This window comes from Mustelus asterias, chromosome 23, assembly GCF_964213995.1.
Source record: "Mustelus asterias chromosome 23, sMusAst1.hap1.1, whole genome shotgun sequence".
Taxonomy (NCBI): Eukaryota; Metazoa; Chordata; class Chondrichthyes; order Carcharhiniformes; family Triakidae; genus Mustelus; species Mustelus asterias.
This window is the reverse complement of record NC_135823.1, coordinates 27,583,483-27,611,374: the sequence shown is the minus strand read 5'-3', so window position 1 is coordinate 27,611,374 and position 27,892 is coordinate 27,583,483. Positions and strand designations below refer to the sequence as shown.

At 46.7% G+C, this 27,892-nt stretch overlaps 1 protein-coding gene across 9 annotated transcripts; it reads right to left on the bottom strand.

Annotated features, from left to right (window-relative positions):
• dhrs7b (dehydrogenase/reductase (SDR family) member 7B) lies at nt 1–26,461 on the bottom strand. Of its 9 annotated transcripts, none has more exons than XM_078240165.1 (9): nt 26,419–26,461; nt 20,062–20,199; nt 17,200–17,335; nt 16,487–16,662; nt 11,943–12,058; nt 8,672–8,882; nt 4,206–4,298; nt 2,366–2,518; nt 1–1,457 (listed from the first exon to the last, which is right to left on the bottom strand). In XM_078240165.1, exons 4-9 carry the CDS (start codon nt 16,656–16,658, stop codon nt 1,252–1,254), a joined length of 951 nt encoding a protein of 316 aa, XP_078096291.1. In that variant the 5' UTR covers nt 16,659–16,662; nt 17,200–17,335; nt 20,062–20,199; nt 26,419–26,461; the 3' UTR covers nt 1–1,251. The 9 variants fall into 9 exon arrangements, with proteins under 9 accessions (XP_078096291.1, XP_078096294.1, XP_078096295.1 ...); XM_078240168.1 differs by having other exon boundaries at nt 17,200–17,294; nt 26,419–26,443; XM_078240169.1 differs by lacking the exon at nt 20,062–20,199 and having other exon boundaries at nt 17,200–17,294; nt 26,419–26,455.
• Between the last annotated feature and the right edge of the window lie 1,431 nt (nt 26,462–27,892).

Sequence of the window (27,892 nt, the reverse complement as noted above, 5' to 3'; positions counted from 1 at the left end):
CCAGTTGATTTAGGATTTTTATTTTCTGGAATTAACTCCCAGATAATATTGGCCAGTACTGGGTACTTTAAATAATACCACAAAATATGTGACATCCATTCAAATGAGGAACCTTTTTGTAACACGATCTGAATGACTGATGAGAACAGGTGCCTGTCTCCCCTTCTTCCCACTCTCTGTTTGAATTCCTCATTTTACATATACTAGACGGACAGCATTAGCAAGAGATTATCTGGCCCTCTACCACCAGGTCTGGAATTGTAGTGATTTCAATAGAAAGCTTCCTATCAGTAGTGAACAGTGCAATCAGATGCTTTAGTTCAGAATTTGGGGGTGGGGGGGTGGGGGGGGGAATGAAAACTTCCACTCTGAACCCCTCCAGCAACTGAAACAAAGCTAGGGGACCACAGGGGACAGGCGTACAAGGTAAAATGTGGAACTGTTTAACACTCAGTGCGGTCACGTTATCTGCTCTTCCCCAATACAAACCCCACCCAACTGTTGAAATCAGCTCCCAGCAGGGGCCTGCCTGGTCTATATGGTTCCGTGTGGCATTTCAATGCATTTAGTAACCAGATATGACGAGTTCGCTCACACAAAACAGGCGTTGAAGCTGAGCACAATATTCAAAGTGGCGGGTCCTTGCTATCTGACAAACATCAAAGATTTATCCATTATTTTTATTTGCTTACACAGAAACGTAATGCATTGAAAATGTGTACGCAGATTACTGACATATTTAAATACTTTGAATGTATTTGCACTATAACTAGGGTTTCTTCATGTACTTATGATGCAGTTAAGAGCGCAAGCTCAGTCTGAAACCACTTTCTGGGGCAGACATGATAACAGAACAGAGTAGAGTGAGAGTCCCCGAAGGGGGTAGTTTCAGTTCACTCCACTTTGGAATTGGTTCAGATGTTTACACCTGATATGTAGTTCAAGTTTAGCATCGGTGCAGAGTGCTTTCAGCTTTACACTGACCGTTAAACTTAGGGAGTGTTCCATATAATGTTGTATATTTGTTCTGCTCTTATAAACCCTCCTAAAGCAGGATTCGATTTCTTTTAAAAGCTCACATTCAAATGTACTGAATTTACCCTGGTTTCAGTGTAAGCAGCAGAGAGCGTTCCAAAAAGAGTTCAGGAGACATATTTAGATACATACGGTCACCACTGTGGTGGCCAATCACAGAATTGCACCAAGAGGCATTAACAGTGTTCAGAGTGAGTTGGAGGACCCAGGACAAGGTTAATCATCCTTCATCTTGCGCTCCTTTTTAGCTCTGGCTGCCATAATGGGAAAGAAGAGACTCGGAATCAAGGTTCGCATATAAATGGCGACTGTTGGCAGTAACCCTGCTACCAGGACATCCTTCTTCCTTCTGCAAACAGCATTGAGAACAGCTTCAGCAACAACACGAGGCTCATAGCCTTCTGCTGTACTCTTGTCCATCACTGTTTTAAAGAGAAGGGGGAAAAAAAAGTCAATATAAATGTGCCTGGTCACTAATCCGCAACATTTCTCAGGCTGTCTTTCACTTACTGTCAAAACTTAGAAATCTAGCTATTGAACTGAGGCTCAAGATGAAGGACAGCACTGAGGCTTGAGAGTAGGAAAGACATGGCAGCAGATCAAGAATAGGAAAAGGACAGAGACGTTGACAAATAGTAGATGCCTTATCATGTCTCCCAGTAACCAGTGCTCTTCTACTCTCCATCAACTTAAGCTCATCCAAATCTCTTCCGCCCAGAATCCTAAATTGTTCCATGCACTCATAAGCCCTGTGCCCACTGACCTACATTGCATCGCAGACCCGCAACACTTCCATTTTAAAACTCTCATCCTTGTATTCAAATATACCCATCCCCTATTGACTATTGTAACCTCTTTCACATCTATAGCCCTCAGAGATCTCTCTATTCCACCAACTTTGGCCTCTTCTCTATCCCCACCTTTCATCGATTCGTCAGCGGCAGTCGTGTCTTTGGCTCCCTAAACCCTAAAGCTCTATCCCCAAGGCCTTCTGCCTCTCTCCTCCTAAAACACACGTATATGACCATCTTCTTTGGCTCAGTGTCAATTTTTGGTCTGGTAACTTCCCTGTGAAATGCTCTGATTTTTTTTACTCCACTGAAGGTGCTTCTTATTGCAAGTTGTGGTTGCTTCATGTGGGATTTGCCTGGAAAAGCAGTATCAGTTGTGTATAGAAGTTAGGCTGCCATCCTGCACCATTCAATTGACTCTTCCACCCATTTATATCACCATACTCATACCTGTAATGATGTCATAGACATTGGCACTGATTTATTAGTAAAGAGATCCTGGCACTATACAGTATAGTTCAGAATGATTAAAAGCGTACCACCATACTTGGATCCGTTCCCAGTGACTGCATTCAGAGAAAGGTTGGTGCGGATGTATCCTGGACTAACAATGGTCACCTTAACTTCGTACTGCTCCACCTCTGCGCGCAGGCAGTCAAAGAAGGCTTGGGTAGCATGTTTCGATGCTGCATCTGGAATGAGAACCCAGTTAGGAACATTTTGATTCCGTGTAATCCACAAAGTTGACAAAAAGGGAAAAATGTGAAGGTTACCTTAAAATTGCCCCCCTGACTAAGGCTGACGACTTTTAAAATTCTTATTTTATGGGATGTGGGCATTGCTGACCAGACCAGCATTTCCCATCTCTAAGTTGCCCTTGAGAAGGCGGTGGTGAGCTGCTGCCTTCAACCACTGCAGTCCCTGCAGTGTAGGTATACCCACAGTGCTGTTAGGGAGAGAGCTCCAGGATTTTGTCCCAGTGTCAATTTTTGGTCTGGTAACTTCCCTGTGAAATGCTCTGGGATTTGTTTTACTCCACTGAAGGTGCTTCTTATTGCAAGTTGTGGTTGCTTCATGTGGGATTGGCCTGGAAAAACAGTAACAGTTGTGTATAGAAGTTAGACTGCCATCTGCGCCATTCAATTGACTCTTCCACCCATTTATACTGTCATACTCATACCCGTAATGATGTTATAGACATTGGCACCAAATCAGGATGGTGCGTGATTTGGAGGGGAACCTCCAGGAGGAGGTGGTGTTCCCAGGTATCAGCTGCCCTCGCCCTTGATGCTAATGGTTGTGGTTTGAAAGGGGCTGTCTGAGGAACATTGGTGAGTTTTTACCGTACACCTTGGACACACTGCTGCCTCTGTTTGTCGGTAATGGTGCGACTGAATGTTTATTAGATTACATCATTACATTAAATCAGAATAGTATATTGTATGGCAAACATTTTGATACAATCCAAATATTAATACAGAGGTTTACCAGTTCAAGCAATGGTCCATTTTAGCTGAAAAATTAACAGCATCTGAACGATACATTATTATCAATGTGTAAATTGACCAACAGGTTGTGGTGAAAGAGAGCTACAAGCTGATGTGTGAATCACCACTAGTTGCTGGCTGATCTGTGTTCCCCCACTGTCAGTTTTACAAAAATTGCACCTCACCCTCAACCTGCCAGAGTTTCATGCAGTTGCTTCATTTGCTCATTAATTGCCCATCAATGTGCCACAGAAGATTAAGTCTGTTTATTAATGGTGGTTAATCCTTTAACAGGATAATGATTGTTAATGACTGGCAATCAACCTCTGTGCCCAGAAAGCGAACAAAATAAACAGAGTAAAAGCTGAAAATCCGAAATAAAAACAGAGAATGCTGGATAAACTCAGCAGGTCTGGCAGCATCTGTGGAGAGAGAAACATAGTTAACGTTCTGAGTCCATAAGACTCTTCTACAAAATAAATAAACATGGATTTTCATTCATTAAGGTTGTGAAATGTTTAAGGAAATTTTAATGATGTCGATTATTTTTCTGACTTTTCCTCTTTATTTTCCAATTCACACCCCTTCTCAGTCCCTCCTTTTTATTTCTCAATCCTTTAATCTCAGTGGTTAAGGAGATAGACTGTTGGTCCTGTCCTTCACCAAGGTCCCAGATGCCTCAGTTTCCTCACCACGAAGTCCATTAGCTGGCACTTCCGGCAACCTTGCGAGCCCAGTTTGTGAAAATCTAAACATACATCGTGAAGAGAGGCCCCACTCCAATATATACATCAGAGCCAGAAATGATCGAGCTATTGTGTATACTACCCAATTATACCAGTGAATGAAATGTTCATGAGACAGTAAGTGATGATTGCGTCGCCGTACTTACAAGCAGATCGGAATGGAATTGCTATTTTCCCTTGTACGCTACTAATCACTACGACATGTCCACTTCTTCGCTGCACCATGGATGGCAGAATGGCTGCAATGTGAAGTGATTGACAACGTTAAAGCTTTGCATTGCGGTGCCTAACACACTGGGTAAGTGAATGGGACACAACCTGGCTGTGGCCATCCTCATTCATGAATTTATACATGATGTGGAGATGCTGGCGTTGGACTGGGGTGGGCACAGTTAAAAGTCTCACAGCACCAGGTTAAAGTCCAACAGGTTTATTTGGAATCACGAGCTTTCGGAGCGCTTGCCCCTTCATCAGGTGTTGTGAGACTTCTTAATGAATTATGCAGCCTGACCTTCACCAGCAACATGAGCCTGCGTGAAACAATAATAGAACCAGCCCAGATTCGGTGCAGTGACCTTGGTTCAGGCGACAGAAAATTCCCGAGCAGCTCTCCCAGTAATACAATGAGTTTGTCCTATGGGTGGATGAGACCAACAAACCTGTTCTCCAAGCCACACATCACCAGGACTTGCAACTATACTGCTGTTCCATCACTGTCAATGGGGCAAGTCCTGCCCCGGTTCGATCTACCAAAATACATCACCTCGCATTTATCTAAATTAAACTCCATCTGCCATTCATCGGCCCACTGGCCCAATTGTTCAAGATCCCGTTGCAATTTTCGATAACCACCTTCACTATCCACTATGCCACCAATCTTGGTGTCATCTGCAAACTTACTAACCATGCCTCCTAAATTCTCATCCAAATCATTAATATAAATGACAAATAACAGTGCACCCAGCACTGATCCCTGAGGCACACCGCTGGTCACAGGCCTCCAGTTTGAAAAACAACCCTCTATAATCATCCTCTGTCTTCTGTCATCCAGCCAATTTTGTATCCACTTGGCTACCTCACTCTGGATCCCATGAGATTTAACCTTATGCAACAACCTACCATGCGGCACCTTGTCAAAGTCCATGTAGACAACATCAACTGCACTGCCCTCATCTACCTTCTTGGTTACCCCTTCAAAAAACTCAATCAAATTTGTCATACATGATTTTCCACTCACAAAGCCATGCTGACTGTCCCTAATCAGTCCTTGCCTCTAAAAATGCCTGTAGATCCTGTCTCTCAGAATACCTTCCACCAACTTACCCACTACAGATGTGAGGTTCACCGGCCTGTAGTTCCCAGGCTTTTTCCCTGCAGCCCTTTTTAAACAAAGGCACGATATTTGCCACCCTCCAATCTTCAGGCACCTCACCTGTTTCTGTTGATGATTCAAATATCTCTGCTAGGGGACCCGCAATTCCCTCCCTAGCCTCCCACAACATCCTGGGATACACTTCATCAGGTCCCGGGGATTTATCTACCTTGATGCGCTTTAAGACTTCCAGCGAATTGGGCCTGTATCCTCTTAGAGTTTCTTCCAAGAGAATACAGGCACAATTTGCTCAGTCTCTCTTCATAAAACAGTCCCGTCATCCCTGGAACAAGTCTGGTGAACCTTAGTTGCACTCCCTTTATGGCAAAAATATCCTTTCCGAGTTATGTTGTCCAAAACTGCACACAGTACTCCAGGTGCAGTCTAACCAAGCTCCTATACAATTGAAGCAAGACCTCACTTCTCCTGTACTCAAATCTTTTTGCGATAAAGGCTAACATTCCATTAACCTTTCCTATAACTTGCTGCACCTGCATGCTAGCCTTCAGTGACTTATAGACAAGGATACCCAGCTCCTTTTGTACATTTATACTTTCTAATTTCTTACCATTTAGGAAATACTCTGCACATCTTCCTTCTACCAAAATGGATTAGCTCTCACTTTTCCACATTACATCCTTGCCCACTCACTTCTGTAGCCGCTTTACATCCTCCTCACAACACACATTCCATCTAGCTTTGTGTCATCTGCAAACTTGGAAATATCACACTTAGTTCTTACTGTTTAATGAACAAAACAAAAGAAACCATTCAAAAAAAATTAATGTTCAACTTTCCAGAGTTTTTCAAAACTTTTGCAGATGTAGCATAATAAATTTCTCATGTTTCTGGTGCTGGAGCACCATCTAGTGGTCACCCATAATAACTCCACTGGGATTATTCATTTTTTTCTCCCTAATCCTCTGATGAGGATGATCCGTGTGGAACTGCAGTTCCAAGGTGTCAGAAAGATGCAGTTCCTTGCCCGATTGTCCATTTAAGCATGAACATGCACAGTGAGTGTTGGTAATTACCTGACTGTGGAGGAAATCCCATCTTCATCCAACAGGTACATACAGCAATGTGCAGCAAGGATCAGTGGATAGTAATTGGGAATAGGAAACGTGGCTGATTTCACCCCACTCCCTCTATACGTGAGCCCTATCGCAGTACCCTCAGGAAAGACTTATTTATGTAACGTTCTTCACACTCTCACTATATCCCAAAGCGTTTTACAGTAAATTATGTACAATTATAGTCATAGAATCTCTACAGTGCAGAGGCAGTCATTCAGCCCATCAAGTCTCCAACTCTCTGACAGAGTATCTTACCCAGGCCCCCTCCCCCTCCATCCATAACCCCATACATTTACCATGCCTAACACACCTAACCTGCATATCTGTGGGACGAAACCCACGCAGAAACAGGGAGAACGTGCAAACTCCACACAGTCACTCAAGGCCAGAATTGAACCCGGGTCCCTGGTGCTGTGAGGCGGCAGTGCTAACCACTGTGCCGCTGTTGTAATGTAGGAAATGTGGCAGCTAATTTGCACACAGACGGTTCCTGCAAGCTATTACCTTAATGACCAAATAGCATTTTAGCAATGTCGATTGAGGGATAATTATTGGCCAGGAGAATTAGGATAACTCCCCTGTTTTTCAAACAAATGATGTAGAGATGCAGCGCTCCGAAAGCTAATGGCATTTGCTACCAAATAAACCTGTTGGACTTCAACCTGGTGTTGTTAAAACTCTTGCTGTGTTTCGAACAAATGCCAGGGTGATGCGCGATAAATCACACGGGAGGCTGGATGTACCGGGGAAATAAAGGCTTTTATTGCCAACAATAACGGAGCTACTATATACAATATACGATCCCAGACTAAAGGGTCACCAGGCAGAGCAGTGACCTTCATACCTCTCCCGGAAGGCGGAGCCAACTGGGGTGTACCATAGGACTATATTAACAGGTAGAACAGCCCAACCCTAACCCCAACAGTAACATATCTACAGACTCATAGTACTGGCCAAACCATGGCTCAGCACTCCTGGTGGTAACCAACAATGGTTCACCACACAGGGGATCTTTGATGTCCACCTGAGAGGGAAGATGGCCTTGGTTTAACATCTCATCTGAAAGACGGCACCCTCTGACAGCGAAGTGCTGCCTCACTCCCACTCTGGGAATGTTAACCTAGGTCACGTGCTGAGGTCTGCAGAATGCGACTAGAACCTACAATCCTCTGCCTCTCGATGCCAGTGTACTACCACTGGGCCATGTTGCACCAGCTGAGATCAGCCTTCTTCATCCAGTAAGACAGAAGGTGGTGTATTTGTCCACTCAGAACCGAGAGAGCTGTTCCTTAAACATTCTGACAGTGATCGAATCCAGGCCGTGATTGAGAACAATTAAAGTTTAATCACTGTTCCTTCAGTAATAGTAACACATCCAATGCTTCTTATTTACAGAATAGCACAACGTTAAGGGGTGCATGTCCCATGCTAACACGGTGGCCTAAAAAACACAGTGAGACAGCTAGCAGAATAGGAGCTTAATCAGTCACAGGACAGTGAGTGGTCTCCTGTCTCAAAACCTGTGGATTCTATGTTCACCCCTGAGACTGGAGCATGAAATCTAGGCTGGCACTCCACTGCAGTACTGAGGGAGTGCTGCACTATCAGAGGAGCTGTCTTTCGGGTAAGACGCTAAACCTAGGCCCCTATCCTCCCAACTGGATCTAAAATATTCCAAAGAGGAAGGATGAGGTCTCCTCAGTGTCCTGACCGACAATTATCCCTCATCCAACATCACTAAAACAGATTATCTGGTCATTATCACATCACTGTTTTCTGGGATCTTGCTGTGTGCAAATTGGTTGCAATATTTCTTACATTACGCCAGTAACTCCACTTCGAAAGGACTTAACTCCCTGTAAAGTGCTTTGCGACATCCTGAGGATATGAAAAGCGCACTATAAATGCAAGACGTCCTTTTCTCTGTCTCTTCCCACACTGCTGGCCTCTGACTTCAGCCCAGCCTTTAATGAGGGGATGGGATGTTACACAAAACATTGAGGCAGTCAGCCTCATCCCAGCTCATTCTCTCCTCCTGGCCAGTTATGGAACAATACTGACGGAGAACTGACGGGTGTTAGGCTCCATCCTCTTGGGGTTGGGGAGAGGACCTGGAGACCAGGGTCAACAATAAAGGAAAACCCACACGACTAAAAGCTGATACCTTTTGTTAAAGCAACTGGTCCAAAATAGTTGGTATTCATCACGTCTTTATCAACGCTAACGGCAGTGTCCAGGATATCGCCTCGGTAACTGATCCCTGCATTATTTATTAGCACATCCACATGGCCAAAGCAATCAAGGATCTCTTCTGCACTGCTTCTCACTGTGTCCAAGTTCGCCAGGTCAAAGGTTACCACATGAGGTGTGTGCGTCTGTGAATAGAACCCAAACTTGCGGTGAAAAAAATTAAACAACACATCCAATTTTGTATCTATTGTAAGTTACTGAAAACCGGGAAAAAGATAATGTCTTCTGGGCACTGCAATGGAGATGGGACAGGGCTCCCTCACCTCAGACCAAGTGCTGAGTAATATACAAGAGAAGCAATAACAGGCTGGAAATCATACTGGACACAATGACTAACCAAATTTTAACTTTTCCCTGAACCCTGGCTAAAGCCATGAAATCACTTGCTGTAATTTTAAACAGTCTCATTTGGGGTTTGGTTAGGTTCCGGTTCATTTCTCTGTTGGCAGCCACCAGCAGTGCTTGTCTGACATTTTATCAAAGAACCAATAGGCTGTTAAAAATTATGAAAGGGTTCGTTAGGTTAGAATTAGAGAAATGCATTTTCATTTGTGGGGGGGGGGGGGAGCCATAAACATAAGATTGTTACTAATAAATCCAATAAAGAATTCAGGAGAAACAACTTTCCCAAAGGCTGGTTAAAATGTGAAACTTGCTAGCAGCGAGTAGCTGAACCATGAAGTGAGTGAGTTAAGTACATGGGAGAGAAAGCAATTGAAGCATCTGCTGATAGGTTTAGATGAAGTAGTGGAGGGATGAGGTTTGTGTGTGTGCAGCTGACCGGCTAGGCTAGCTGTTTCCGCATGCGAACTCTATGTAATTTTAAGATTATGTACTGTGAAAATCCCCTGGTCGCCACATTCCGGCACCTGTTCGGGTACACCGCGGGAGAATTCAGCATGGCCAATGCACCTAACCATGTGATGCGCTTTAGGATGTTTTATTACATTAAAGGTGCAATATTAAAGCAAGTTGTTGTTGCTGACACTAACTAGCAGTCTTTGTCTGCTTTAAGGACACGGAGAAGTCAGAACTTGACCCAGCTCAACAATGGGAAGGCTGGAACCATCGCGTGCGTTCCCTGCTAGCCTCTCTGCTTCCTTCCCACAAGCTCCCATCTCCCTCCCTGGCATCTCCTTCAAACCAAACAAGACCTCGGATGAGATTTAAACCTCGCCAAAAGCTATCCGTCACCAAGGCTGGCTGCTTTATCACCAAGATACTGCCCACCTCCCCATCCCTCCCCTCACACACACACATACACACAGGTGGTCTCCAATCCTCTTCAAACTCCAACTTGCCCAGAGCTTTCTCACCCGTCGCACACTGAAGGCTGAATTTTCCAGGCCCCAGGGGAAGTTTTCCATGGGTGCCCTGGGAAGCGTGTTAGCTGCCCACTGCACAGAGATGAGAATTTAAGGCAATTTAAATAGTCAAGGCTCTAATTTGGGGTGATTTTGAGAGCCATTTGATGGCAGCAGATCAGCCACCTGTGTGTGTGTGTGGGGTGGTATTGGGTGCATCAGCTTCATGGAGGCTGCCTCTCTGCAGCTGTCCAGGGACTATTGGAGATGGAGGTTCCACCCCACTGTGGAGGGGACCATCAGCAGGATAGACAGCCCCCACAATCCAAGTGGAATGTGTTCCCTCTCCGATCCGAGGGGTCTGCCGCTTTCCCTCCTCGAGCATATTTCATCATTTTTACGTGCACTTGTCTCAGCAGCTCCCACCTATCCTGCTGGGGCTGTCGAGGATCTGGAGCTACTGACCCGGCAACATTGGGAATCCGCCTAACGATGGTGAACAAGGTGTCAATTAAAAGCCCACCTCCGGGAAAATTACCTTCACTGGTCTGGCTCCTGGCTAGTTTAGGCTTGGGACCCCCATTTGGTCCCAATGTCAGGATTCTGAAGCCTGCAGGAAAATCCTGCCCTAAACTTTACACAGCCAATAGCCCTACCTGCACTGACCTACACTGGCTCCATCTTCCCCCCCCACCTTTATCCCATTAATATTAAAACCCCTCCATGGCATTAGCACAGAATATTCAGACGGTCACTTACTCAAGCGTTAGGGGTCATATATTGCACTAGCTAACCTTCAACTACATTTAATGCACTTGCAGATGTTCTTCATCATTGCTGCCAAATTATTCCGAATTTTTAATCACCATTTGAGTGAAATCATTCTTTGCTTGTACATTTATTTGAATTTACTTTATCTCCCCTTGTCCTTCTAGCCTGGTTCACTCGCAGTATTATTCTGATATCCCCAGATTGGAATCAGTTACATCCGCACCAATCTAGAAAATGAGCTAAAGTTCCTCCACAAAAAAGCCTCAAAAACGTTAGGGCAGTCCAAAACCCAACAAAAAGCCCTGATATTATAGAGACTTTGGTACTCTTTTTCTATCCAGGCCTGACTCATTTCAAAGCAAGGGACAGGGAGCATAAAGCCCAAAAACAGGTTCATGCCGGTTTATGCTCCACAAGAGCCTTCTCCCAGCCAATCCCATCACGTCATACTATTCTCTTCTCCTTTGTCTGTTTAATTAGCCTCTGCTTAGATACATCCTTGATTTGATTTATTATTGTCACATGTATTAGTATACAGTGAAAAATATTGTTTCTTGCACACTATACAGACAAAGCCTACCGTTCATAGAGTACATAGGGAAGGAAAGGAGAGAGTGCAAAATACAGTGTTACAGTCATAGCTAGGGTGTAGAGAAGGATCAGCTTAATATAAGTAGGTCCATTCAAAAGTCTGATGGCAGCAGGGAAGAAGCTGTTCTTGAGTCGGTGGAAGAGAGTATGTCCGGGGTGCGTGGGGTCCTTGATTATGCTGGCTGCTTTTCCGAGTCAGCAAGAAGTGTAGACAGAGTCAATGGATGGGAGGCTGGTTTGTGTGATGGATTGGGCTACATTCACAACCTCTTGTAGTTTCTCGCGGTCTTGCTAGAGCCATATGAAGTTATGATACATCCAGAAAGGATGCTTTCTACGGCGCACCTGTGGTATCTGCTTCAACCACTCCAATATAGCAGCACAAACCACTCACTGGATAAAGAGGATTCTCCTCAATTTCTAACTGAATTTATTAGTGGCCATCTAATATTTATGACTCCGGTTTCTGGACATCCTCATTAAAATGTATTATCACTTATATATCACAGAACTCCTTACCTTTTTCTTGTCCTTCACCATTCCTGTTAGCTCCTTCACAAGTTCCTCCAGCTTCTGCTTGTTCCGTCCGCACAATACCAGCTTGGCACCGGCTGCATGGAAAACTCTGGCGCATTCTGACAGGGAAAGCAAAGATCATTGGTTTTAGCTTCAACAGCAACAAGACTCGCATTTATATAGTGTATGTAACCATAGTAACATGTACTAAGGTGCTTTATAGGGCATTGGCAAACCAAATTCAACACTGAGCCACATAAGGTGATATTAGGACAGGTGACCATGGGCTCAGTCAATTCTAAAGAACATCTTAGAGGAGAAAGAGGTGGAGAAATTCAGGGAGTGAATTCCAGAGTTTAGGACCTAGGTGGCTGGAGGTCTGGCCATCAATAGTGCAATGATTAAGACTCATTGGGGCAGAAGGGGCTAAGGATTTCTGTAAGAAGCCTGGGATCAAAAATGCAGTGGCGACCCCTGAACCTTCAGCCCTGCTCCATTGCAGCATTGATGTGCAAAGATGTGCCGGTTGGGTTGATTGGCCATGCTAAATTGACCCTAGTGTCAGGGGATCAGCAGGGTAAATATGTAGGGTTATGGGAATAGGGCCTGGGTGGGATTGTGGTCGGTACAGACCCAATGGGCCGAATGGCCTCATTCTGCACTGTAGAGGATTCTATGATTGCAACACATTCAAGCATGTAATGTCACTGCTCCACCAAAGGGTAGGATTGAAAAGAAATTACACTTCTTTCTGACTAATTCTGGCTCGTCATGGCACAAATCAATTCCAGCCTCCCGGACTACCTGGATCCAGTACAGTTTGCCTACCATCGCAACAGGTTCACAGCAGACGCCATCTCCCTGGTCCTGCACTCAACCCTGGAACACCTAGATAACAAGGACACCTATGTCAGACTTCTATTTATTGACTGCAGCTCAGCCTTCAACACAATTATTCCTACGAAACTCATCTCCAAACTCTGTGGCCTGGGCCTCGGCACCTCCCTCTCCGACTGAATCCTGAACTTCCTAAATCACAGACCACAATCAGTAAGGACAGGTAACAACACCTCCTCCACGATCATCTTCAACACCGGTGCCCCACAAAGCTGTGTTCTCAGCCCCCTACAATACTCCTTATACACCTATGACTGTGTGGCCAAATTCCCCTCCAATTCGATTTTCAAGTTTGCTGATGACACCACCGTAGTGGGTTGGATCTCAAACAATGACGAGACAGAGTATAGGAATGAGATAGAGAACCTGGTGAACTATGGCGACGACACCTGGGGCGGCACGGTAGCACAGTGGTTAGCACTGCTGCTTCACAGCTCCAGGGTCCCGGGTTCGATTCCCGGCTCGGGTCACTGTCTGTGTGGAGTTTGCACATTCTCCTCGTGTCTGCGTGGGTTTCCTCCGGGTGCTCCGGTTTCCTCCCACAGTCCAAAGATGTGCGGGTTAGGTTGATTGGCCATGTTAAATTGCCCCTTAGTGTCCTGGGATGCGTAGGTTAGAGGGATTAGCGGGTAAATATGTGGGGGTAGGGCCTGGGTGGGAGTGTGGTCGGTGCAGACTCGATGGGCCGAATGGCCTCCTTCTGCACTGTAGGGTTTCTATGATTCTATGAACTGGTGCAGCAACAATAATCTCTCCCTCAATGTCAACAAAACGAAGGAGATTATCATCGACTTCAGGAAGCGTAGTGGAGAACATGCCCCTGTCTACATCAACGGGGATGAAGTAGAAAGAGTTGAGAGCTTCAAGTTTTTAGGTGTCCAGATCACCAACAACCTGTCCTGGGCTCCCATGCCGACACTATAGTTAAGAAAGCCCACCAACGCCTCTACTTTCTCAGAAGATTAAGGAAATTTGGCATGTCAGCTACAACTCTCACCAACTTTTACAGATGCGCCATAGAAAGCATCCTTTCTGGTTGTATCACCACTTGGTATGGCTCCTGCTCTGCCCAAGACCGCAAGGAACTACAAAAGGTCATGAATGTAGCCCAATCCATCACACAAACCAGCCTCCCATCCATTGACTCTGTTTACACTTCCCGCTGCCTTGGAAAAACAAGCCAGCATAATCAAGGACCCCACGCACCCCGGGCATTCTCTCTTCCACCTTCTTCCGTCGGGAAAAAGATACAAAAGGTCTGAGGTCACATACCAACCAACTCAAGAACAGCTTCTTCCCTGCTGCCGTCAGATGTTTGAATGGATCTACCTCACATTGTGTTGATTTTTCTCTACACCCTAGCTATGACTGTAACACTACATTCTGCACTCTCTCGTTTCCTTCCCTGAACGGTATGTTTTGTCTGTAAACTGCACAAGAAACAATACTTTTCACTGTATGTTAATACATGTGACAATAATAAATCACATCAAATCTATCATTCCAGTATGATTTATGTAATCAAGATTTTCACTTCTTAAAGATCAATTACTAAAAACTATCAGAGACTGGGTTGGTGGGGGGGGTGGGGGGATACCATACTGCGCTCTGGTTGGGGGGGGGGGGGCGGGGGAGATACCATACTGCGCTCTGGTTGGGGGGGGGGGGAGATACCATACTGCACTCTGGTTGGGGGGGGGAGATACCATACTGCGCTCTGGTTGGGGGGGGGGGGGGGGGGGGGAGATACCATACTGCACTCTGGTTGGGGGGGGAGATACCATACTGCGCTCTGGTTGGGGGGGGGGGGGGGGGGGGGAGATACCATACTGCGCTCTGGTTGTGGGGGGGGGATACCATACTGCGCTCGGGGGGGGGGGGGGGGGGATACCATACTGTGCTCTGGTTGGGGGGGGGGAATACCTTACTGCGCTCTGGTTGGGGGGGGTGGATACCATACTGCGCTCTGGTTGGGGGGGGGGATACCATACTGCGCTCTGGTTGGGGGGGCGGATACCATACTGCGCTCTGGTTGGGGGGGGGGATACCATACTGCGCTCTGGTTGGGGGGGGGGAATACCTTACTGCGCTCTGGTTGGGGGGGGGGGATACCATACTGCGCTCTGGTTGGGGGGGGGGATACCATACTGCGCTCTGGTTGGGGGGGCGGATACCATACTGCGCTCTGGTTGGGGGGGGCGGATACCATACTGCGCTCTGGTTGGGGGGGGGGGGTGGGAGGGGAGATACCATACTGCGCTCTGGTTGGGGGGGGGGGGGAGAGATACCATACTGCGCTCTGGTTGGGGGGGGGGAGATACCATACGGCGCTCTGGTTGGGGGGGGGGATACCATACTGCGCTCTGGTTGGGGGGGGGGATACCATACTGCGCTCTGGTTGGGGGGGGGGGGGATACCATACTGCGCTCTGGTTGGGGGGGGGGATACCATACTGCGCTCTGGTTGGGGGGGGAGGCGGGGGATACCATACTGCGCTCTGGTTGGGGGGTGGGGGATACCATACTGCGCTCTGGTTGTGGGGGGGGGGGGCGGATACCATATTGCGCTCTGACAGTGACATCACACCTCCTGTAAGGATCCATTGTGAAATGACAGTATGGCACAGACACAACCGAGTGAATGGCCACCTTCTGTGCCGTAGCCATTCTATGATCTATGACTTTGGCTAATCTCTAACCCATTCGTAGGGGGTCAAAAACCATAATGGCGTTGAATTGACAAACTCACTCAGAGGATTCACAGGGATAGCTGGTGTGCGCAGAGGAAAAAGCTCACTACAAAGTAGGAAGGACTGCTGCGCTGAGCATGGGGTTGAACCCCATGGTTGGGATCACAGTAAGAGTGAATTTCATCTGTGGTGCATCCAATGCACGATTCCAATTTCATGTGTAGCAAAAGCAACAAAAAGAAATGGTTCCCCAACACTGACATCTTTCATCACAGTAAGAAGTCTCACAACACTCGGTTAACGTCCAACAGGTTTATTTGGAATCACGAGCTTTCGGAGCGCCGCCCCTTCATCACATGATGACCGTAGGACTCACTTTGACAAATGAAGTAGATTTGTGATCTGAGGAATCCATTTTTTAATTCTGAGTTGTTGTGATCTGGAATGCTCTGCCTGAAAGAGTGGTGGGAACAGATTCAAGAGTAACATCGAAATTCCACCTGCTTGTCAGACTCCATGATGAAATGACAAAGTTGGGAACTGGATAAATACCCGATTAAAGTTTAAGTTTGAAGTTTATTTATTGGTGTCACAAGGAGGCTTACATTAACACTGCAATGAAGTTACTATGAAAATCCCCGAGTCGCCACACTCCAGCGCCAGTTCAGACACTGAGGGAGAATTTAGCACGGCCAATGCACCCTAACCAGCACGTCTTTCGGACTGTGGGAGGAAACCGGAGCACCCGGAGGAAACCCACGCAGACACGGGGAGTACGTGCAAACTCCACACGGACATTGACCCAAGCCGGGAATTGAACCCGGCGCTGTGAGGCAGCAGTGCTAACCACTGTGTCGCCCGATACAACTAAGGAAGAACGGAGGGAGTAAGTGAATGCTGAGTTGGTACAGAAACAGAGATACACAGTGAATGGACAGTTACATGCGTGTTATTACCTTACCTTTACCAAGGCCAGAGCTTGCTCCCGTTATCACCACCACAGCATCCTGAACTATTGCTCTCTCCTTCATGCTCTGCAGCAGCCTGAATAAAAGAATAAGGCCCACACTACCCAGCAGCAGTGGCAGGAGGTTTGAAGAGGATATTTCCATCAGAGTCCCTTTGTACAGCATCTTCCTGCGGGGGGGGTGGGAAACAGAACGTGTAAAAATAAAGCAATTCACCTGCAGTGCCGACTAATCTCTGGTGCCAGAGTTAAAGAGAATTTACTCTCCGAGCAGAACTCTGTCAGGCATGAATCCCCAGGCTCACAGAGTAGGAAGAATTCCCCAGCTTTTTGATTAGTGCCGTGAGATCCACTTGAAGGGGGAGACGGGTCTCGGTTTCACGTCTCAGCTGAAAGGCAGCCCCTACAACATTGCAGCAGTAGATTTTTTACAAAGTAGTCTCTTTGGCAAATGAAGAATTAGCCTGTCCGCCTCTTGATTCTCCACTAGTGAACAGTCCAAGCCAGAGAGGACATGCTCAGGGCACCATGACATCAGCCTGACAACAGCTGTGAATTCTATTTTCAGCACCTGAACTCTGTCTTATACCCAACTTGGCTTTAATTTCAGTCACTGGGAGTTCGTTTGTTAAAACCAGGGGAGAAAAAAAACTGCTTACATTTGCTTCACATTTACAGAAATAAAACAAAAATAACTCAAAGCCCACCTTTGTGATTGGCGTCCCCCACGAATGTATCTTCGACAGAGCTAAGCCCCCTTGTCGGTGCGATCCACAGACCGTCTCAGAGCAGATAAGCCCTCCTTTAATGACACACAGCATGGATATGTCAGCTTGGGCTGCCCTGAAGAGGAATGGCTAGCGTCGGTAACTAAAATACTTGGAAAAGAACTTTGAATGACGTTGGAAACACCAGGGTCTTTTGTGGCTCAATTTAACTGTCAGTGTGGATGGCATTACGGTGCTAACATCCTCAACCCAGGCAACATTTTAAATGGCTATTGTCAAGCTGCAGTCAGGGGGAGGGAAGGGGGAAGCAAGGGGGGGATGTGTGAGAGAGGGGAGAGTGGGGGAGGAGGACAGAATGGGGGGAGGGGCGGAGGGGGAAAGGGAGAGGGCGAAGATGGAAGGGGAGGGGCAAGAGGCGAAGGGGAGGGGGAAAGGGCGAAGGGGAGGGGGAAAGGGAGAGGGGAAGATGGAAGGGGAGGGGGAAGGAGAGGGGAAGATGGAAGGGGGGGGGAAGGAGAGGGGAAGATGGAAGGGGAGGGGGAAGGGGCAAAGGGGAGGGGGAAGGGGCAAAGGGGAGGGGGGAAGGGGCAAAGGGGAGGGGGGAAGGGGCAAAGGGGAGGGGGGAAGGGAGAGGGGGAAGATGGAAGGGGAGGGGGAAAGGGGCGAAGGGGAGGGGGAAAGGGCGAAGGGGAGGGGGAAAGGGAGAGGGGAAGATGGAAGGGGAGGGGGAAGGAGAGGGGAAGATGGAAGGGGAGGGGGAAGGAGAGGGGAAGATGGAAGGGGAGGGGGAAGGAGAGGGGAAGATGGAAGGGGAGGGGGAAGGAGAGGGGAAGATGGAAGGGGAGGGGGAAGGGGCAAAGGGGAGGGGGAAGGGGCAAAGGGGAGGGGGAAGGGGCAAAGGGGAGGGGGAAGGGGCAAAGGGGAGGGGGGAAGGGGCAAAGGGGAGGAAGCAGAAGGGTGGAGGGGGAGCGAAGCAAATCAGCCAAGGCTTGTTTTCATGATCCTGTTCACTGCCCTGTGCTTGTGGGCATGGGGTGGGGTGAGGGTTACAGCAGGATAGTCTCCTCCCCAAACAATGGAATAAGTCTCTGACGCCTATGGCGTAGCCTCAAAATGGAAGAGCTGGGAGAGGTGGGACTTTACTGACGTATCTGAGTGCAAGTCAACACTTTCAGCAGGGGGAAAATATTTAACATCCATGAAATAAAACATTCTATTGCCCCATCATCACATTCACCCCTCATCTCACTTCCTTTTGTGCTGACTGGGGCAAATTACAACGAATGAGAAGTTCAGTTGGTCCATGCAAAGATACCCGACACCACACAGGAATCTTTCACGGTAATGGGATTTGTTTACCCTCTGCTTCAAGATTCCCTGTTCTGACCAGGAAGCGACCGCAGCCAGCCAGGGGGAAGTTAAACAAATCAGGACACACAGTGGGTCAGGACTGCGCAACAAAAGGATCAATGTTGACAAAGTGGGAAGCCGGTTTGAAAAAGAGAGAGGACACAGAGAACCAGAGAGAGGGGGTAGACTGCATCCTTGAGAATGAGGAAGTACTTGTCTGACTGTGGGATAAAGCCTGAAGGTCGCTCATGTGTTAGGCTGCCAGCGCACAAGGGGAAATCTTGCTTTCTCAGCTCCATTCACAAGTTACAAAGAATGAACAGCACCAACACAGGTAATTTGGTCAAACAGTTCCATGCTGGTATTATATGCGGAGCACAAGCCTCCTCCCTCACCTCACTTTTTGGCATATCCTTCTTCACTCAAATTCTTACCAAGCTTTCCTTTAAATGTGCCGATGCCATTCACCCCAACTACTTGTAATTCCTCCAGCTCCACATTCTAACCACTCTCTGGGTAAAGGGCGGCACGGTGGCACAGTGATTAGCACTGCTGCCTCACAGCGCCCAGAGACCCTGGTTCAATTCCAGCCTCGGGTGACTGTGTGGAGTCTGCACTTTCTCCCCGTGTCTGCGTGGGTTTCCGCCCGCACTCCAAAGATGTGCGGGCTAGGTGGATTGGTCATGGTTAATTGCCCCTTTGTGTCCCAAGATAGGTGGGTTAGATGGATTAGCCATGTGTTAGGTTACAGGAATAGGGCAGGGGGAGGGCCGGAGTGGAAGGCTGTTTTGGAGAGTCAGTGCAGAATTGATGAGTCGAATGGCTTCTTCTGCACTGTAGGGATTCTATTCTATTATTCTGATGAAGCTCCTCCTTAATTCTTTATTGGATTTATTAGTGAATATATTACATTTAGAGCCTTTAGAACACTTCTCAACCTTCTGCTTTCCGGTGAGAATGCATCCAAATTATATAATTACTCCTCATAATTCAATCACTCAGTCTCATCAATCATTCTAGCTGTTTGCTACAGTAACCTTGTTCCTCAGAAGTACTTTCAGAATTCTCTAATGCCCAATTATAGGTCAAATGACTTGTCCTTCATTGTCATAAAGTTATAGAATTGCTACAGTGCAGAAAGAGGCCATTCGGCCCATCAAGTCTGCACCAACTCTCCAAGAGAGCACCTTATCCAGGCGCTCCCCTCCACCTGCCCTATCCCCATAACCCTGCACATTTACCATGGCTAATCCATCTAACCTACCCATCTTGGGACACTAAAGGACAATTTAACACGGCTAATCCACCTAACCTGCACATCTTTGGACTGTGGGAGGAAACCAGAGCACCCGGAGGAAACCCACACAGACACGTGCAAACCCACACAGAAAGCGTGCAAACTCTGCAGAGGCAGTCACTCAAGGCTGGAATTGTACCCGGGTCCCTGGCGCTGTGAGGCAGCAGTGATAACCAGTATGCCACCCTCTTCACCTTAGTGTTGGCTCTTTCCTGTGTAAACATCCGCCATCCTGCCATTCATCACATCCGACTCTTCATAGTGTCAAAGTAAGCAATATGTTATCACCAGAAATCTGACACTTTCAGTCCCTCAGGAACTTCTACACAAATCTGTGAAAATCAGATAGCAAGTTATACGCATGCAGTAAGTGGGATTCATTGAGCCGTCATGCCGTGCCCAATCACTTGCCCTAAAAGCTAGGCTATTTGACTACATGGGGCATCACAGCCAAGACAGAGGCCATTCTCACGCTTGTCCACAGGACAGAGCTTTAGGTTTAGTGATAACATTCACACCATTGAGTACAAAGGTGCAGGATTCGAATCTCATTCTGGATTCTTGGTAAGTGAAATCTGAACCTCCAGCTCAGTACTCGAGCTTGATATCCAGCAGGATACTCACCTCCAATGGATGTACATAACTCCCTCCTCATTGTATGGGTCATGGGAAACCATAAACCCTGTTGCCATACAGGACCAGTACAATATCTGACTGGCAGTAAAGAAGGCAAATGGTATGTTGGCCTTCATAGCGAGAGGATTTGAGTATAGAAATAGAGATTTTTTACTGCAGTTGTATAGGGTGTTGGTGAGGCCACACCTGGAGTATTGTGTGCAGTTTTGGCGTCCTTATCTGAGGAAGGATGTCCTTGCTATAGAGGGAGTGCAGAGAAGGTTTACCACGCTGATTCCTGGGATGGCAGGTCTGTCACATGAGGAGAGACTAAGTAGGATTATAATCACTGGAGTCTAGAAGAGTGAGAGGGGATCTCATAGAAACGTATAAAATTCTAACAGGGTTAGACAGGGTAGATTCAGAAAGAATGTTCCCGATGGTAGGGGAGTCCAGAACTAGGGGTCAGAGTTTGAGGATAAGGGATAAGCCTTTTCAAACTGAGGTGAGGACAAATTTCTTCACCCAGAGGGTGGTGAATGTGTGGAATTCACTACCACAGAAAGTAGTTGAGGCCAAAACGTTGTCTGATTTCAAGAAGAAATTAGATATAGCTCTTGGGGCTAAAGGGATCAAGGGATTAGAGGGGGGGGGGGTATCAGAATATTGAATTCGATGATCAGCTATGATCAAAATGAATGATGGAGCAGGCATGAAGGGCTGAATGGCCTACTCCTGCTTCTAGTTTCTATGTTTCTATGTAAATATTCCCAATACCATGGGAATAGGGTGAAGATACAAAAGGCAAATCCATGTCTGCACATATGTCTGGGATATAGGAAGGATTAATCCTGTTCCCGTTCCATTTCCCCCTACAATAGCACCAGAAAGTGAATCTTTGGACCTTCTGATCTGTGTGGCTCAGTCAGTCTGCCTTTATCAAGTGGACCGAAAGCTAATGGCATTTGCTACCAAATAAAGCTGTTGGACTTTAACCTGGTGTTGTTAAAACTCTTACTGTGTTTATCAAGTGGTGATGTGGAGATGCCGGTGTTGGACTGGGGCAAGCACAGTAAGAAGTCTCACAACACCAGGTTAAAGTCCAACAGGTTTATTTGGTAGCAAATACCATAAGCTTTCGGAGCACAGCTCCTTCGTCAGATGGAGTGGATATCTGTTCTCAAACAGTGCAAACAGACACAGAAATCAAATTACAGAATACTGATTAGAATGCAAATCTCTACAGCCAGCCAGGTCTTAAATGTACAGACAATGTGGGTGGAGGGAGCATTCAACACAGGTTAAAGAGATGTGTATTGTCTCCAGACAGAACAGCTAGTGGGCATAAGTTTATCAAGTGGACCAGCAGGGGGAGCCCCAATCCTTCATTTCCCTTGTATTACCTCAGGAACATGATGATATTGAACAGATACATTTATCCAGTAGAAGATCCAATTATCAGATCAAAGATTCAATTATCACTTCCATCTATTATAGAGACCTTAGCTATTGAGTATCACAGACCTTTAAAAACCCCACAACTTCAAAGCACGCTGAAGCATGGCACGTTATCACCTTCACTAAGGAGCATGGATTACTGTACTGGTGTACTTAACAGTGGCTGAAAAATCAGTCAGTTGATATCTTTAATATTTGTTCTTGAAGAGTGGCAACATAGAGTGGTATTTATTGTCAATTCTTGGTTGTCCTAAGGGGATTAGAAGTCGATCAAGCACATAGTGTGGGAAGGTGTTTTCCCTTTAGGCCAGACTGCTTCCCTCAAGCACATTAGTGAATCAGTGTTGATTTTACTGGAAGGCAGCAGCTTTCAGGGTCATTGCTCCAAGTGCCTGTGCACAAATCACCAGGCGGTAGGATCTGAATCGGTGATCCCTGGATTGTTAGTCCAAAACTGTGACAACTGAACCACAGTTCCTGCAGAGTGTGGGGTCATTGCAACTAGACGACAGAGAATAAAACAGCCATGACCAGTTCAGCTGGGATGAAACAGGATAGCACTGTGTCAGATTTCCTCATCAATTAAATCCCCATTTGCTGTCTGATGACTGAAATAAGCAGTGCACGAAACAGCCAGAGTCTATGGTTACAATGCAGGTAGAGATCACCAACTAATGTCAATAGGGAAACTGCTACCTGGCCCCACAACTGTAAAGGTGTCTGACAGAAATAAACAAGTGGTGCAGTCGCCATGAAAATAGAAAGATGGAAAGTTAAGTGATCCTACACGTCAAGCAGTTCTGACGATGGGTTACCCAGGCTTGAAACGTTGTGACTCTATTCTCTCTCCACAGATTAGGGTGGCACAGTGGTTAGCATTGCTGCCTCACAATGCCACAGACCTGGGTTCGATTCCCGGCTTGGCTCATTGTCTGTGCGGAGTCTGCATGTTCTCCCCGTGTCTGCGTGGGTTTCCTCCGGGTGCTCCGGTTTCCTCCCACAGTCCGAAAGATGTGCTGGTTAGGTGCATTGGCCATGCTAAATTCTCCCTCACTGAACCCGGACAGGCGCCGGAGTGTGGCGACTAAGGGATTTTCACACTAATCTCATTTCAGTGTTAGTGTAAGCCTACTTGTGACACTAATAAATAAAACTTAAACAGAAGCTGTCAGACCTGCTGAGATTTTCCAGCATTTTCTGTTTTTGCTATGCATCCATTAAATGGCCATTATTTACACAGCAGGTTTTGTGATCTACTCTCAGGAGGGGAGCCCTCTGAATTGTAACGGTTTAGGTTTCGTTTTTCATTTCACACAACTTAATCTTCAACTTCTATTCCCAAAGCAATTCTCTGATAAACATCACGTGCAACAGAAGAATTGTTCCCGACTGCATATGACCCAACAATCCCCTTACCAACAGAGTTCATAGGAGAATGACCAAATGTGGGACCCTCTAGTTCAGGTACAGGAAAGTAGACAGTATCTGCTACCACACAGAGTTGTTTAGAAGACTGCAGCATTAACAGATTGCTAAAGTAAAAAATGTGGTGCAATTAGGAATTTAGTGCAGAAGGGGGGGGGCGGGGGGAGGAGGTGCTGCTTTTTAAAAAAATCACCAACACTTACGGTGTTGCTTAAGGAAAGCAAAACTTATGAACTCTAAGCCAGATATAAGTAATCGATACTAAGATATTACAGAGCACTTTGTGTGTCTGTATTATAACGTGTCAGTCTGTGGACAGCAAAGCTGTCCTGAGTGAACACATAGGGCGGCACGGTAGCACAGTGGTTAGCACTGCTGCTTCACAGCTCCAGGGTCCCGGGTTCGATTCCCGGCTCGGGTCACTGTCTGTGTGGAGTTTGCACATTCTCTTCGTGTCTGCGTGGGTTTCCTCCGGGTGCTCCGGTTTCCTCCCACAGTCCAAAGATGTGCAGGTTAGGTTGATTGGCCAGGTGAAAAAAATTGCCCGAGATGTGGAGGTTAGAGGGATTAGCAGGTAAAAATATGTGGGGATAGGGCCTGGGTGGGATTGTGGTCGGTGCAGACTCGATGGGCCGAATGGCCTCCTTCTGCACTGTAGGGTTTCTATGATTTCTATGATGATTTACAGCAGATGTCTCCATCTTATAGAGTTATTAAGCTGACTGAGAGGTGGCGACACTCTGACACGTAAGAGACAGAGAGCAGCATGTGGGCAGTTTGCTCCAGACTTCAGGCACACCTTGTAGAGAGATACAGGCTTAGGGTGAAGTTGGTGTGACTGATAACATGCAAAGGAGAACCCAAGTGAGATAATGACTGAGGATTCACAGAAACTGAACCTATACAACAAGTACAATGTTGTTACCTTTGAGGATGAAGACTATTGGAAGGATAGGCAGAACGTGGACCATAAAGCCTTGGAGGAGAAGGCTGTCCATAGGTGTGGGGTGGGGGGGGTGAAGGAGGATGTAGAGGATTCAATTACTAGGGGGCAGATAGCACCCTTCATAAGCAGAATTGAGAATCCTTCATAGATTGTGGCTTGCCTGGCACCAGGGTGACGGACATCTGGAACGATCTTGAAAGAAGTTTGGGCATTGCTTTTGTCTGCACGTACTTACACCATTAAGTATTGACAATCAAGTCCACATGGTAATGAGGATGGACTTTCAAGATTGCCACTGCCAGGTGGTTCATCAGGCTACTCAAGCGGAAATATCTGCTACTTTGAACAAGTAGACAATACACCAGTCGATTCTGGACAAGTGAGGAACCATACTCGGAGCGATCCAATACTCTCAGAAGTGACAGATGTGGTACTATGAGGGAAGACCTCAGAACTGACCTGAATCCTCGGCATCCTCCTTCATTCCCCCTCGCCCCACCACCTTTGGACAGCCTTCTGCTCCAAGGTACTATGGTCCAATTGGAGGTCCAATCGGAAGCTGCTGAGAATCCAGATTTAACCGTACAAAGTCCTGACCTGAACCTTTCTACATCCCCGACATCAACAACCTTTAGTTCCTATGGCAACACCAGAGCTCATCACCAGTGTAAGGCCACCAGATCTTCGCTGTTAACCATTGAGAGCGATGACCTCCAGACCGTCTGACTTATTAATAGTGACTGACGTATTGATTATTGGTTTGAACTTGTTGGGAGCATTCAATTTAAGGGGGGATGAAATGTTATGTATTTGTATTCATTCTTATTGGCTAACTGAGCCATGTTGTATTAATGTATTCACTGGAAGTGACGTCACAAGTCCCTAGAGCGGGAAACAGGCAGAAAGTAAGCCGCCAGATAAATAAAGTTCCTTATTTTTAAACCCTCTGCACTCTCCTGCATCATTCTCATACATACATCAGAGAGTACCAGGAACTAGGAGATAAATTAAAGGACATGGCAACAAGGGTTATAATTCTCTATTATCTGAGCCATGTGCAAATTGGCATCGGGATAAGCAGATCGGGGAGGTGAACAAGTGGCGGAGGGAGTGGCATGGGTTAGAGATGTTCTTCCCGTATCTGTCTGTGTTTCCTCCGAGTGCTCCGTGTCCTCCCACAGTCCAAAAGACGTGCTAGTTAAGTGCATTGGCTATGCTAAATTCTCCCTCAGTGTACCCGAACAAGGTGCCGGAGTGTGGCGACTAGGGGATTTTCATAGTAACTTCATTGTAGTGTTAATGTAAGCCTGCTTGTGACGAATAAATAAACTTTAACCTTTTGGACGCTCCATTTCATAGAATACCTATTCTATGACTGCCCCGTTGAGACGGACTCCACTTAATATGAGCTAAAACCAGGGTCTTAGCAGAAAGGGTAACTAGGGCAGTAACAAAGAGCTTTAAATTACTAAGTGGGGGGCTCAGGCAAGAAAAAAGTATAGGCAATAGTTCAAAAACAAGCAAAATGGCCACAGGTTACCTGCCCCAATATCATAGAATCCTACAGTGAAGAAGGAGGCCATTTGGCCCATCGAGTCTGCACCGACTACAATCCAATTTGCCCTATCCCTGTAACCCCACGTATTTACCCTGTTAAACCCCCAACACTCTGTGGCAATTTAGCATGGCCAATCAATCCAACCCACACATCTTTGGACTGTGGGAGGAAACCGGAGCACCCAGAGGAAACTCACGCAGAGACGAAGAGAATGTGCAAACTCCACACAGACAGTGGCTTGAGGTCATAATTGAACCCAGGTCCCTGGCGCCGTGAGGCAGCAGTGCCAACCACCGCGCCACCCCTTCTCCATCTCCATGCTTAATGTTGCTTGCCCTGTGAAGTATCTTGGCATGTTTTACTATGTTAAAGGTGCTATATAAATGTAGTGTGCTGTTGTGGTTGGGACCTCAATCACTAAACAATGACCATTCAACCCGACGTTTCCAATGGCCGGAGGAGGGGGAAATTCTGGTCAGTAAACTCCAGCCACTGGACAGTGGCTGACCCACGGTGCTGCAGCCCACCCCTCCCTCAACCGGCACTCACCTGCTCAGCTGAGACAACATCCTCCAGGCCGCCTGTCAATCACAGTGACTGACAGCTCCATCGGCCAATCATCAGGCACGCCGCCTGCGGCGCAGACCCGTGAAAGCCAATCAGCGGGGCCGTGGTGGGCGGGACCTCAGACCCGGACATTGATTACCGACACACCAGGGACAGCGAGGGGAGGGTAAACAGCGTCCGGAGTGATCCAGTGAACAGGCGAGATTGGTTCCGATGCACGTGTCCTGTCATATTTCTTCAAATAATCTCTTTTAAAAAATTACTCGCCGTCAAGTTTGTGATTTAAGTTGGACGGGGAGTCGGTTCAGATATAAATATTGGTGGCAGTTGGCCGGGAGTGGGATTATCACTCTGCGCTAGTAGTTTATATGTTGGTCTCAGCTCTTCATCAATTCCAGACACTTTGCCACAGAAATGGCCTTGCGGTCTGGCACCAAAGATCAGATGGGGGTCAGTTCACAGAAATGAGGAATCATTTCCATGAATACAGTCAATTCATTAAACCTCATCCACAACACTTTACGTACAGGCAATAAACACAGAAGCAATGAAAGTAGAAGCAGGAGTAGGCCATTCAGCCCTTCGAGCCTGCTCCACCATTCATTTTGATCATGGCTGATCATCAAATTCAATATCCTCATCCCCCCACCCCCCATATCCCTCGTTCCCTTTAGCTCCAAGAGCTACATCTAATTTCTTCTTGAAATCAGACAATGTTTTGGCCTCAACTACTTTCTGTGGTAGTGAATTCCACACATTCACCACCCTCTGGGCGAAGAAATTTCTCCTCACCTTAGTTCTAAAAGGTTTACCCCTTATCCTCAAATATGACCCCTAGTTCTGGACTCCCCCACCATCGGGAACATTCTTTCTGAATCTACCCTGTCCAGCCCTGTTAGAATTTTATAAGTTTCTATGAGATCCCTTCTCACTCTTCTAAACTCCAGTAAATATAATCCTAACCGCCTGAGTCTCTCCTCATATGACAGACCTGCCATCCCAGGAATCAACCTGGTAAACCGAGTTTAGGTTAATACTTCTCTTCATGTGGCAGCTATACCAAGACAGGGAGTTATGGCACCACTGGGAATTGAAAAGGCAACTGGTTTGGTGAAATAAAATCAGTGTTGAGAGTTGTACCATGAGGTAAAGGGGCTGAGAGTTTATGGGTGAGTTCATTAGGGAGCTAACAGAGAGTATTTTCAATAGTATCAAAGCAAAATACTGCGGATGCTGGAAACAGAAACAGAATGCTGGAAAATTTCAGCAGATCTGACAGCATTTGTGAAGACACAATAGAAGAGAGAATGGATGACTCTTTATCAGAGCCATGAGAGTATTTTCAAAATGGGTGTTGGTGAAAATCTTCTCACAGGAAAAGAATATCCTTCAGCCCATCCTTGAGAACGACCGTCCTATCTCCAACCTTCCCTCCTTCTCCAAAATCCTTAAACAT